This window comes from Ornithodoros turicata, chromosome 9 (genome assembly GCF_037126465.1).
Source record: "Ornithodoros turicata isolate Travis chromosome 9, ASM3712646v1, whole genome shotgun sequence".
NCBI classification, from domain to species: Eukaryota; Metazoa; Arthropoda; class Arachnida; order Ixodida; family Argasidae; genus Ornithodoros; species Ornithodoros turicata.
The window spans coordinates 35,171,921-35,185,556 of NC_088209.1; the positions used below are offsets into that span (position 1 = coordinate 35,171,921).

General features: G+C 43.2%; 1 protein-coding gene and 1 long non-coding RNA gene across 8 annotated transcripts in view; both read left to right on the plus strand.

Annotated features, from left to right (window-relative positions):
* The first annotated feature begins 463 nt into the window (after positions 1-463).
* Positions 464-12,728, plus strand: LOC135368752 (uncharacterized). Of its 6 annotated transcripts, none has more exons than XM_064602255.1 (12): positions 464-644; positions 1,553-3,077; positions 3,838-3,954; positions 4,997-5,246; positions 5,321-5,359; positions 5,611-5,718; positions 5,895-5,984; positions 6,070-6,141; positions 6,709-6,767; positions 8,076-8,090; positions 8,296-8,344; positions 8,553-12,728. In XM_064602255.1, exons 2-12 carry the CDS (start codon positions 1,588-1,590, stop codon positions 8,706-8,708), a joined length of 2,445 nt encoding a protein of 814 aa, XP_064458325.1. In that variant the 5' UTR covers positions 464-644; positions 1,553-1,587; the 3' UTR covers positions 8,709-12,728. The 6 variants fall into 6 exon arrangements, with proteins under 6 accessions (XP_064458325.1, XP_064458324.1, XP_064458322.1 ...); XM_064602252.1 differs by lacking the exon at positions 464-644 and adding an exon at positions 940-1,021; XM_064602256.1 differs by lacking the exons at positions 464-644; positions 8,553-12,728 and adding exons at positions 940-1,021; positions 7,825-7,840 and having other exon boundaries at positions 8,296-8,317.
* Positions 12,729-13,025: 297 nt separating this feature from the next.
* LOC135367929 (uncharacterized) overlaps positions 13,026-13,636 on the plus strand; it is a 152,227-nt gene continuing 151,616 nt past the window's right edge. For both annotated transcript variants that reach the window (XR_010414586.1, XR_010414587.1), the window contains exon 1: positions 13,026-13,242. This is a non-coding gene — a long non-coding RNA (uncharacterized LOC135367929). The remainder of the gene's footprint in view (positions 13,243-13,636) is intronic.

Below are 13,636 nucleotides of genomic sequence, written 5' to 3' on the forward strand. Positions count from 1 at the left end.
TGTCAAAACGTTGATGCATTTCATTTACACAAATGGCAGCAACCACGCTTTTGTTTGTTTTTTCGGGGGTGGGGGGGAATCCCTGGGTCATGTGCTGGGTCTTTCAAAACTGACTTAAGTAGAGCAAACTTTCCAACAAACAGTGAAAGTGGGTTGCATTCTGCCACACGTTTTGCATACGAATGCGTTAGTGGAAAGCAATTTCACGGGTATCCGCCTCGCACCGCCGCGCGCATGTGAAAGTGGGGGGGATTGGGGGGGGGGGGTCTTCTATGGATTAAAAAAAGTTCAGTTGTTGCTTCTCGATGGAAGTGAAACTTATAACATCCATTCGCCAATAATTCCTTGAATAATTCACTGTTATCGTACAACGAAGCAAAGCCAAAAGGTTCGGCAAACCTATTTATTGGCGTTGCCCACTAGCGCCACGTATGCGTTCTGTACAAATGGAGGAGTGAACTCGGCCTGATTGTTTATGTGGCACGTAGGTTGATCAGTGTGTTGACGTTTAGTATGGCCCTGCAATACATACAAAAATTGTAAATGTTGTTTGATAGTAATTTTCTGATTCGTTGGTCACCGCAGAAGACGATACCCGATCCATAATACAGAGAAGCAGGACCACCACAACTGCGTGTAACTAGGTGAGCTTCTCCGATGTTCGCGATTTCACTGTTGACGTTTCAGCACCCAAATGTAACAATTCCAGCGTAAATCTCTTCATGACATTTAGAGAGTCCCGCCCATACAAAAGTCGATAGCGCGGTCAAGGGTGAAGAATTACCTTTGTGCGTTACTGCACATGAAATTTATGTTTGATAAATTTACTATGTTGAATGCTTCTGTGGGTTTGTTTCCTGCTGAATGTAGATACGGTTGTTTCAGCTTACCCCGTGGTCAGTGCTTGCTAAAAAGTTTCAGTCGGCAGATTTATTGCGATATTGAGCGCCGTGTGTCACGCACCGGATCGTTAGATAATGCGTGACATTTACCCCTTTATGCACCTGCCGAGAAATGCAAGGTTGGGTATTATTAACAATCAAAATTTTCATGTTCGTGACTATTTAGGGATATTTCTACACGATGTTGTGAGGACACGGTGGTTAATGTTTTATTGTGGACATCATGACATGATGCAGTTACTACAAAAGATCGCAGGTCATGCGCATCGAACCCGTGAAGTATGCGCATCATTGATGCAGGCCCTCGACTGTATTTACTTGCAGTGTATTTGCTTCCTAAGCGTGCCGTGCACCTTGGAAACTGCTTTTAGCAAAGAACGAAGTCGCTGACGTTTCAGATGCGGTCACCAAAAAACAACGTACAGGAATATGTGCTTACATAACACGGTCATATGTGATACGTATTTTCGCCACTAGTATTAGGTTTTTTATCGATGGATTTAATACATGTGTGACTGGTCCCTGTAAGTATATGATTTAGTTGTTATTGTTCATTTCACATCCTATGGGATGGGATTATGGTTACCACACTCGTGGTACCACACCTCCTTTGGGGTTCTAAGGTTTCTTCGTCTGCCCTCTCTTTACAGCGGTGGTTTTTCCTTGCGTTTCTCCTTGCCCCTTGATGGGCACATGCTATTCCAGTAAGAGCAAGTCAGCTTCTCACCCCTACACCACGGTGCCAATGGCCGCGTCATCTCAGGACGATGCGCACCGTGCCCTTCGACCAACCCCTTACGCGCGAGGAGGGTCCAGTGCAGGTGGTGGCAACAAAGGCGGAAGCTCTGTTCAACGCTGCATTCCTCCCCCGATGAAGTATCGTAGCCTTCATGCCTCCGAAAAGTATTCGACGTCAAGCAGTACGGCTGTGACAGATGGCCAGATGAAAGACACCCAACCTGCGAAAGATGACACAACGATTGCTGAGAACAATGCCAACAACAACTTTGTAAATAACAAACTCATATCTAGATGCATCCCTTCAGAGAAGACTGAGGAATGTGAAAAGAAGCAGTTTTCTATGCCAAAGCAGGAAGATATTAAATGTGAAGGCTCACCTTGTGCAGACGCAACAGACCAGGTAAAGGTTCAGTACTGCTCAACGAAAATCCCAACAAAAGTCACGGCACTGCTCAGTGGTCTTCCAAAGCCTCAGATAGCCGTAATTACAAACAGAGCATCTACAGTGACAAAGGGCACCTCAGCGTCATTTCTGCATAATGCCGGCAACCTGAACGAAAAGCAAAGTGATGTACAAAGGGTTTCTCCAGATAAAGAAAGTGTGTCTGATAAAAGCCATAGTAGTGGTGACAGTTCAAGCACAGAATATGACTCTGGCATGGGACAATCCTTAAGTGATAATTTGGGCAACCTGAAATCAAAAGAAGGGTCTTCGTCGGAGTTTACGGAGAAATTAATTCAGAATGGCAATGAGAAAAAGACAATTTTTTCATCTCTCAGTGCACGCGAGGTAATGCAGGACACGGTGCCATCGAGAACGGGAGATTTTATTCAGCCCGGGTCATACGGCGCTTACAGAGGAATATTGTCTTATCGGCACATATCTCCGCTGAAGAAAGCTGCGGAAGTGCCCCAGTGGAAGAGAGCCGCGGAGCCAAAAGGAGCGAAGGTTGGCCAGCATAGGCCCGTCATCGCAAAAGGAATTCTGAGCCGTGGAGCAAAGGCTGTCTTGTCCGTTGATACAGTGAAGGAAGAACTTTCTGCGCCATGTAGTGAACCAAAGCTTTCAGTTGACAGTGGATTAAGCCCACAGGATGAGGAAAACGATGGATCACCACAGCACGAGGCTTATCTCAGTCCAGCTTCTGACGTTGAAAATCGTGGTTTCCTTATTGACGACGATATCTCGGACCAGCCGGGGTTGATAGCACTGGAACGCTCCAAGCCCAAAATTCTTTCTGTGAAGAAGTCCGTTTCTGAGCTGCACGCCCTCCAAAATACAAATTGCCATCATGGACGTCTCGATCGGCCCATCCGTGAGCGACATTCCATGTCTTCGGATGTGGGGTCCTCGTGCTCGAGCCTTGCATCTGACGACCTTATGTTGGATTTTGACAGGAGTATGGACCCACTAGTGAAGGATTCTCCTGAAATGTGAGTTTCTTTGACTTTGACTTTGTTGTGCTGATCCAGGATGGCATGTTACATAGTTACATATTTATCTATTCAGTGAAGCTGTCAATATGAGTCTGTATGTTATGCAGTAGGTGTGATATTTCTGTTCATGAGCTGTGCCACCTACATGTAAAAAGATAAAGATAACGATCATCTACGGGGCTAGTCCAGCAAACTTAACACATTTCAATCGAATCGTAAAAATAGAAGACGAGGTTTAGCCTACCCGAAACTTTGAAGACTGATAGCCATTTGTCTCAAGATTTATTGGAATTTTTTGTAAGCGTTATGGTCACGTAGAAAGAAAATTAAAAATCGAGCAAAATCTCTCCCCGCGCATTTTCAATGGCCTGTCTGTCGCAAACACCGCCTTTTTTTTTCTCTCGTGTCTGCTTCACACTCAGCATCACGAGGCCATTGAAAATGCACTGGGCGAGATTTCACTTGATTTCAAATTTTTCTTCTACAAGATCGCAACGCTCACAAGAAATTCCAACAAAACTTCAGACAAATGGCTACCAGTCTGCTGTGTGATTTTCCTCTTAAACTAAAGTGTGTGGGACTGTAAGTACAATTATGGTTCATTTGCCCCATGCTTTCGGAAGAAAGCATAATTGCACCTTTGTTCTAAATTAAGGTCGTGCGAAACAATGGGAGTGTTGTCAAAGGGTTCTCGAGTGGTCTGTGGCAGAGTTGTCCTATTTACTCTTACGCATCTCATTTTAAGTGTTAATTTTAGCCTCGCCTCGCCAAAAATAAAGCCCAGTAAAACATCCACGCCGGCAAGAAGGACCTCTTACGCTGGCCCACTTCAGCAGAATGAGAAGCGCAATTCCTGGGAGAGCAGCATATCAGAGTGAGCTCCTTATTCAAGTCATGTGACACGAGCTCAAAATTTACGTGCAAGCAGGTCTTTAATGGATCGGTTGGTTCCACACATCACTATTGATGAGTTGGATTCACGTTTACTCTACCTTATATCTTTCTGTCATGTTTAAAAATGACTCACGAAGCACACTTGTGAAAAACAGTGTACGTTGAAGGTGTTTTGGAAGACCTATCGAGACTTGGGATTTGCTTCACAATATGATTAGAATCAACCACTTTCTTGGATGCAGAACGATGTGAATGACCCGAACTGAAGGGCAAAGGTGTTTTAAAGCACATGTACAAGTGTACAGCACATATACTTGTAAGATTGCAGAACAGATTTTCACTTCAATATTTTCATGCCGAACATACAAAAATTAAGTTGTGGCAGAAGGAAGGATATGTGCAACTGATCTGTCACATTAAATGAAAATTATTTTTGGAAAATGGACAAGTTATGCCTTGTTTCATCACACATCATGAAAAAATTCTTTAAAAATAAAAAGGTTTAATGAAAATCATGTTACAGCTTGCTGAGGAAAGTAATATTCTGGTTAGAAGCTTAACACTAAGGTATGATCCGTGCACATTGGCACAATTAGAGCCGTACATTATAAAACCTGTCTTTTATACTGTCTTTTATAATAAAAATGTGTTATATTGAAAATCTTTTGTTTCTTAACTCCGACAGAAAGACAGTTTAAGTGGTTTTTCAAGTAGATTAACCCGGATATATTAAAAATTTTCAGATACCGACTAGAATGATGATTAAGATCCATAGTGAACCTTAACATTGGTAGCTCTAATTAAGTTAAGCTTTCATTCGGTTAAATAAAGTGTTCGCATCATTGACTCAGGTCCTGTCACTCGTTTTTGAATAATTTGTGTTTTGTAATAACGTCAGGATTAATCAGCTAGAAACATTTAATGAACAACTTGAATTGTACCCAATTTAACGGAGATCCTAAAAATCTGTGTACATGAACGAGATTTTTTTTTCAGTATCCTTTTTGCATTCATGTTTTCAGTGAGGGAAATAACTGCATTCGTCGAGCATCGGAATTGCCACGCTGGTCAGGGCGAACTTCAGGCAACCACCTTTTACTGGATGGAAGCCGCCTGCGCACAAGTAGTCTACCTCTTCGGCCACCCAGGCAACTCGTACTGCAAGAGTGCGACGGTGGTGTAAAACTGGATGCCTCCTCGCACCGGTCTATGTGCCAAGACCTCAACAGTGTCAAAACCATGCTGCTTCGTCTCCGTAGGGTATTGCAAGACGTAAGTTGGCTTTGCACGCAACGCCTGTGAGGAGGGTCAATTTCTGTCTCCTGACCAGCCACTTTCTTCTGCAGGCAGAGACCCTGAACCCCTTTGAGCAGACATCTTCAAAGGTCAGTGTGGTATTCAGTGTGTGGCTTAGCACGTAGACATTATGGATTGCAGATACTCGTATCCAGACATTACTTGCATGTAGATTTTAGGTTGATAGTTTATAATTTGTGGCTTTACGTTGCGAGGCAACTGTGATTGTCAGTGACACCACAGTGGTTGGTCTATGGATTAATGTTGCATGCCGCAGATTTTAGGTGCTCATTTTATTACTCATGCATGTATTTGACTGTCCAGAACCTTTCTGTTTCAGAACATTTTTTACCAGGCTCTCGCCCGTACAGATCTGCCTGCGGGCTTTACGTCTAATGCAGCAGGTGATACTCCAGTGGACTGCATCGAGGTTCAGGATGTCATGCAGGTGACGATCACCGTTGCTAGTGGCCATGTCTTATGTGTGACTGCACTCTGGCTGTGGCATTTAAATTTTTGTGCAGACGGCACACAGGAAGAATGCACATGCTGGAAAAGAGTTTTATGTGACACGTGGAGCCCATTCAGCCTTTTTTTTAATGACATATTTGTTCCAATTATTAGGAAAATGTGGACCTGAAGAGGCAGCTTGTCCTCATGCAACAGCAGCTAGAAGATAAAGACAGAACAATTCACCTCCTACAACAACAAATGGTACTTTGAGTTGCCATACCGTGCTTCTAGCAATAGTTATCTACGTACATTGTGTGATATATTAATCTGACGTTACTCACAACAGATGAAGTACATGAAGATTGCAAATGCAGAAAAAGAAGTTGCAGCATCCAATGCAGCTGTCCAAACAGAGAGGGTAAGGGAATATACGTTAAGGCCACAGTATTTCTTGGACTAGCACAGGGAAATGCACTGGCTCAGGTCAACAGTGAGATGGGGTAGCAAAGTTTAGTGGTATATGGGAACCGTTCAAAGGTCATGCATGCTCTCAGTGGAGACTGCTTTTGTGGTAGCAAAGCTTTGGGCTTTTGGTAGGCTTCGGTGGATGTTGGCTGTTTGGAAGCACAGAAAGTTATCTAACTGACAAACTGAGTTACAGTTATTGGGCATCTCAGTTTTCAGTAGCATATGCGCCCAGCTAACAGCATATGCGACATAATAACAATATTATAGCAACACAGTGGTGGCCTCAGGACCAACTCTGTGATGTCACAGTTACCTGGCTTTGTGTCAGTGCAGAAAATTTATTGGTGGACAGGGAGTTCAGGCTACCGCTTACAGGGAGCTGCATGGTGATGGGATTATCTCTGAGGGCATGTGGATCCTGTGTTAAAAGTATGGTGCATCATAATCTGTGGATGGTTCGTACATGCTGCAGTGCTGAAAGGGTCACTAACCTTGCATGTTACATGTTCTGGTGCAGCCAAAATTTCTTGACCACTTTATCGCATCTGAGGATTCCTGTTCAGGACGATTGGTCAGGTAGGTGTCATTCAGATGAGTGTGCACTCTTATCAGTGTCATGCGCTTTCTCTTTGGTGTTCTCTGTACAGCGGATGCATGTGTAAATACTACATAGTAGTACGTTCAATTGTGCGGTGTAGCGGATAATTCTGAGTGTCATGGCAAGTGGTTTCTTTTGTTGAGCAACCTTGTTGGTGAGGGGTAAAATCTTTTTTTTTTGAGGGGGGGGGGGAGGGTCAAGACGAGTAGCAGGTGGCACTGAATTTGGGGGCAGGCAGTTCTTCATCTTTCCAGAGCTGCATTCTGCGGTGCCTGTGCTTTACTTACACTACCACCTAATGAGACTTTTGCATCAGTGAGAGTCAAAGAGATCAGCAGGTACATGAGGTGACTGAGCAGAACGTATCCTCTATTGTTATCAGCAAGTTCCCATAGCTCAAAGCGGCGCTAAGCTCTCTGGATTTTCTGAAGTTGTCTGTTACAGTCAGCCTGTAGGCTGACCTCTTCCTTTGTAGTACCACAGAAGCATTATTTGTGGCAGCATTTTTTGTGTCCAGATGTGTGTTATTTTAAGCAACTGTAATTTTGAGGCTCCTGCCTTTCTACTGCAGTTGCAAGTTTCGTGAAGTACAGATATTTTTGCTGCTGCTCTAGAAGTACAGCATTCTGGTTAAAGCTAGTGTAGCACTATCCCTTGAAATTACTGGATGTAGAAGTGCATGCAGAAAATGACGAGTTCAAAACTTATAACATTACCTCACATGTATGTGCAGGTGTCAATACATCTGATATTCTCTTGCATGCACTGTGTGTCAAGATGTGCGGTGGTGTATGTTGTTAGACAATAGAATTGCTGTTGAAATCATTTGGGAGCCACTTGCTGTGGGGAAAACTCTTTCCATGTATTGAAATTGATAAAATTACTTTGCACATGAGCTCCGCTGTTCAACAGAGAATTTTCTATCCTGTGATTTTTCATTGTGGAAAAGCAAGAGCCAAAGTGTAGTGTACTGTAGCTTGATACTGATCAAATAAACATTGTATTTTTGTGTGTTTTTTTGCTGCTGCTGGACAGCTTTAGAATTGGACAGGTAATACATTTTGAACATTCACAGTCTTTCTTACACGTAGCAGGCAACTGGACAAAAGTGTGTGAAGTTTTGTATCTGTTATGCCTTCTACTGTGTCATTTGAAATTCACTTGTTGTTTCTCCACTCTGGTCTCATCTATCTTGCTTCACTCTCTTTTGCTATCTGTGCACGAATAACTAACTTCGTCGCTTTCTTTCTCTATTCGTTTTCCTATATGTGGACGCACACATGTAGCTCCACGCTTATTGTGTAAGTAAGCCACACTGCCCTTCTGCTGCTGCTGCTAGAGGTCATATTACGCACTTAGTGATTTTTATTTCTCACAATTCACAGTTGTACATTGCTGTCTGTCCATGATTGTTATAAACCACTGCAGCTAGAGCATACATGAGCCAACAGACGAGCTGCTGTCACACTCTCCAAAATGACTAAAATGTTTCCATTTGTACTGCAGCTCTGAAGTGAAGCATGCCCTAGAAGAACACTTTAACTCTGCAGCTGTTGTAAGTAAAATGTCATTATAGTTGCATGATTCCTCAAACTGTCACTTGTCTTATAAATTTTCTTTCTGCAGTGGATTCCAATTGCTATAGTCACATGACATTTCATTGCAGCGTTCCACGTTATCATTGCACTCTTGTGGTTCACTTTAGCAACATTTACTCTTAACTGTACCCCACTTATAATCAGTCATGTTCTTTCGTTTCTCAGTACCAAGAGAGCTTCAGGAGCAAGATCGAGGACCTGTCCAAGTCTCTGTGCAATATTACCGAGTTCCTTCAGCAGACTTCAAAGAAACCCGTACTACGTAGGTCCGTCTCAAACCACGATGTACTCTCATCGAGAATAGTTGCCGGAATTAGCTAGGCAAAAGGTAATTTGAAACAAACAGCACCATTGATAAAGTGCTCTTAGCAGTATTGGAACAAGCAGCTGAGTAGAGGTTCAAGCAGCAGCGCCACCTACGTAAGTGGGGGAGGGGTAAAATACACACGTCTCGCTTCAATTTTGTGTAGCCATTTCGTAGACCTAGATAACTTATCCTTTATAGAAAGAGATTGTTTGAGAGATTCTGATGTGATGGCATTTGATACTATCACAGTACTTATGACATTCACTTGACAGGTGGAGTGGCTTTGTGGTGTGTGTACGTGAGAGAGTATATATTTCTGCTATGCCTGTGCTCTTTATACTCACATGAGACCAAGCTCTCATTGGCAACTAATTTCAAGCAGAAATAAGGTGCAAATTGCTGTAAGGATGAAAAAGACACATAAAGCGTGTAAAATAAACGAGGCACGGGTCCTGCACGAGGATTTCGTTTACGACTGTGCCTTTCTTCTGTTCATCTTCGGCAAGCAAAACAACAACTTTATTGTGGTGGTGATGACGGAGGAGTTTCATCTCCATCTTTTGTTTAAGTTGACAAAAGAGCCACCCCAGAAATGAAGGTACCTATCCCAAAATCAAAGTGAAACCAAAATTGGGGTCCAGCCGTGTGGTGTCACTGCTGGTTCCCCAGGTTTGGTTTTATGTTTGTGCACCCAGTAAAGGGTGCAACGAAGTACTGCTGTTTTTATACTGGTATATTATCAAAAATATTGGTAAATATCAATGTCCTTCTCACGGTTATCAATAAAGTATCAACATTTTTAGTCGATATTTTTATTGGTGGTCATCTATATTCTGTTTCAGATATTGATTTTTATCAATATTCCAAATTTTTATATGTTTGCACCCCTACTGCCTAGTCATTTGTAGGTTATTTAAAGCAATTCATGGGCACCTGTGCCCTTAGTGCCGAAGTAATCCACAAGATAATGTGATGCCCATAAATCCCCCACTTATGCCCATGACACTATGACGCCTACTCATTTGCTGTTGATATGTCGCCTGCACCACACTTCTATCTGCCTTGAAATACCCACTGGGATACCTCCTCTGTTTCTTGTGTTCATTGTGTTCCACCCTTACTGTAGTTTGCACCCTACTTTTTGTTTGAAGCTTTGGTAAGTTTGTAGTCATCGTTTCTGAGTGCTGCGCTGCAGTAACAAAAACTCACCACCCTAAAGCAATGATCACAAAGGTCGGAGAAGAAAACAGAGAAAAAGATAGACAACAAAAGTGTACTTGTGACGTGAACACCTTTACCATGACGAGCACTTACTGTTGTAAGCAGTCTATACCGTGTTCCGCTTGCTTGCAAAATACAGTTTGAGAATTTAGTACCTAAACGGGAGGTTGGAAGGGGTCTACCTCATGCACGTTTCTCAGAATCTCTCAGTGACCTGGCCCGACAGTGGATGCAAATGTTCCATTATCTGTGTATTCACACGAGCGACATCGCCACGGAAGATTCTAGCGGAAGAAAAAGCGAAAACACTGCTCACAGAGACAAAGTTCGTCCCGTGTTACGTTGAGCATTCACACGGTGCGGAATATCGGGAGTGGCGTACTGCGCACTTAGCAGACGACACTTCGCAGACGCCGCCGTAAGCGTCTTTCCTGTCGTCTGCTACAGAATATCTTGTGACTGTCTCGCAGGATATTCCCCACGGTTATCGGTGTACGTGAACACTGGGCGTTGAGAGCCTTGACGTTTTTCGCATCTTCCGCTTCTGCGGTGAATGTCACTCGTGTGAGTGCACGGTACGAGAAAGAAAAATGGAGCTTACACCTTTCTGTAGTGACACTAATGCGCTCACGCAATTCCATGGGGACCTTCCTTGTAGCAACTCTGGTCCTAGTAGTTACTTCAAACTATTTTTTATTAATGAAATATGTACGTTAATTAATGAGGGTGTGCAAAGCACAGTAAGTTGTCTAGCTGGTGGTGTTCCATTAAAATTTAGTGAGCTGAGATGAACACTATAAAACTATTCAAAGCTCAGTCGGTCATTTCTTGTGTTACGTATTGGATTTCTGTACAGTTGCAGGAAACCCCAACTTATTCTGAGCAATATTTTTCATTCCACTTTGTACTAGAAATGTTGCGCATGAATTTGAATTGCATAGTGATACCTGAACTTTTCTTCCATTGAATGCACTATGTACTATTAGCAATTTTAATTGTGTTAGAACACATTAGACCACGGGTGAAGCGGTGCCTATATACTGTTTTGTTTTTCGTCTGGGTGTTTTCATCTCTGTGTATTGCACATAGTCAAAATGTGCACATCGTTTGCACACATGTGTGCGATGTCTTACCCAATGGCATCCGTATGGCAGCAGCCTCGTGAACAAAAGTTGAACGTTCCACTGTAAATTTCCTTTGATGGCATCCAGCTGCATACTGAGTATTACGTTATACTCTAAAGCCATAAGACATGGTTGAGCTTACATGTAGTTTATGAAATACTAATTTGTTAGCGTAATAACAAATCCAGGATTTATATTGACAAGACAGAATTCTGAACTTAAGGTCAGAAGACTGAGATTACTGTAGCAAAGTACCTCGTGCTGTACTGCATGGGGCATCTCTGCTTTTTGATTGGGAATATTCTTCAGTGACATGTCCTGTTCCTGTGTGGATGCAGTGTTGTGAACAAACCCCAGATGAATTGCTTTAATTCATTCGTATGTGTGAACATGTTTTCACGGTCTTAGATGGGGTACTAGAATTTTGCAGTATGAAACCTGCCTTTCAGAACTGTGAGGCCTTTTTTTTAATTTTTTTCATAGAGTCTCCTCATTCAAATACGATAGGTAGAATAGGGTGCACAGCAAGAGTAATATTTTGCGCAAAAGCCTTAGTGCCTATAAGGGCTCGCGACATCATTACAAGCAAAATACTGTGTTACAAATTCAAAATCCTCTTATTTTGGTGCAATTTTGACAAGCTTTGCAGTGCATGGCATACCACAAGGGAGTATTATTGCACCCAAACTTTGGTACCAGCACCTGTGTGGGAGAAGACCTCTCGGAAAATTGGGGTAATCTGATAATAAGCTCTACGTCATAGACTAGCGCGGCCGTGTTCAAACAGGGTTGTAGTATCTGCACATAGGTGTGTGGCAAGTAAGCGTAATATTCCGGAGGTGTCATTCTCGCATGATTTTGGTAACGTTTGCATAGGTGATGCACTACCTCTTGCAGTTCAGGAAATCAAAATCCTCAGTGTGCACACATTGAACAATTGATATTGTAAATGCCAAAATTGCAAAATGAAAAAAAAAATGCTCCTGAACAAAATTAATGTAGTAAGTGTGCTGAGAAGCAAACTGGAAGAGCCAGCTTGTAGCCTTGGGTGGCCTTGTGCAGTTCAGTAGTAGTCATCCTCAAAAACACTTCCTTTAAAGATACCAGTCTCGACAATGTACTGCTTCTTTACAGTCGCATAGGTTCTTGGTAAGTAACTAGTGGTCACTGTAAAGAGTTGCCGTAGCAGAATATGATTGAGGTCGACCAATTCTTATATTGTCATTCCTGGTTTGAGTTTGATGCATTCTCTGTAAAAAAATATGCCTTCAGTTAGAAAGGACGCAGGACACGAATGTACCTTGTGTGGCTCGTGTTATATTCATTTCTGCCTATGTGAGTGAAATATGTAGTACTGTAATTTGTAACCCATCCAGTTTTGTTCACACAGGAATTCTCTAAGTAAGGCCATATTGCACTTTGCATATTTGGCATGTAAAGCTACATTATTTGTATAAGACTTTGTAGATAGTGCACATTTTCCATCCAGCTATATTTACTGTCAGTAAGTCAGTCTGAAGTATGTCTGTGTTGTCACTCTACTTGTACAGTGCATTGTGGCTTAGCAGCGTTTTGTTTTATGACGCGCATAACCTTTAGTAGGGCGGAGTCTGTTTCCAACGTTCTAAATTTGACACGGTTGAGGTGCGCTGTACATCAAGGTGTAATAAATGTGGTTGTACCCTGCGATATACTCGTACTCTCTTTTGGGAACGTACAAGCAGGGCCGAGGGGGGGTCCGCTACGGACTGGCTACGGACAAGTGCCAGGTGCATGCTGGGATTGGTCCATTGAACCCTATGTTCAAGACTGAAATTGGGGTCCCCCTCCTCCTAGATCCGCGCCTGCGTACAAGGGAATATGGCCATATGGCCCTTGCGGGGACGACGCACGCGGCAGCGTGGAAGGCACGTGACCAATTTCGGAATCCCGGAAGTGGGGTCGGCCGCTGACAAGTGATGCCATATCCGGTTAGGCGAAGGCGGATGGAAACGCGGGAAAGTGTTCAGTGAGCTTTTCCACTTTTCACGAATTATTTTCCCCCTGAAAAGCGTTTTTCAGTGACAGGTCGGCGACTTGCCATTGTCGTCGCCGTTTGAAACTCGAGCATTCCCGAAAAATGTAGTGTATCTGTTCTGGAGCACGTTTATTCGTGTGCTGCTCCAAATCTCGGGCCATCAGAAGTTGGCAGAGATGGTCGGAGGTGAGTTTCAATTTCTATTGCTTTTTTTCTTCTTGCTTGTATGATGGGACATGAGGCGCACAAGAGGGTTACCTCAATCATGCCGTGACGGCATGCACTGATACGGCAGAAGAACCCTCTGGCCATGTGGGTCCCTTGTTCAGCGCACTCTTTGAATCTGGTCGCAAAATCAGCTGCAGAGTCCTGCCCCACTGCTGTTGTCTTTTTCGACTTCCTGGAGCAGGTGGACGAATTCTTTGCAGCGTCCACGCATAGATACAAAATCCTCAACGATCTCACGACTGCTAAAAAAAGAAAGAAAAAGACTCGTTCCAGTACCTATAGAAGGGCCACCGGTGCAAGATGCTCCTGCAGAGCGGTTGCGGTAGGAGCCGTAGTCAGGGGCTCTTTTTTT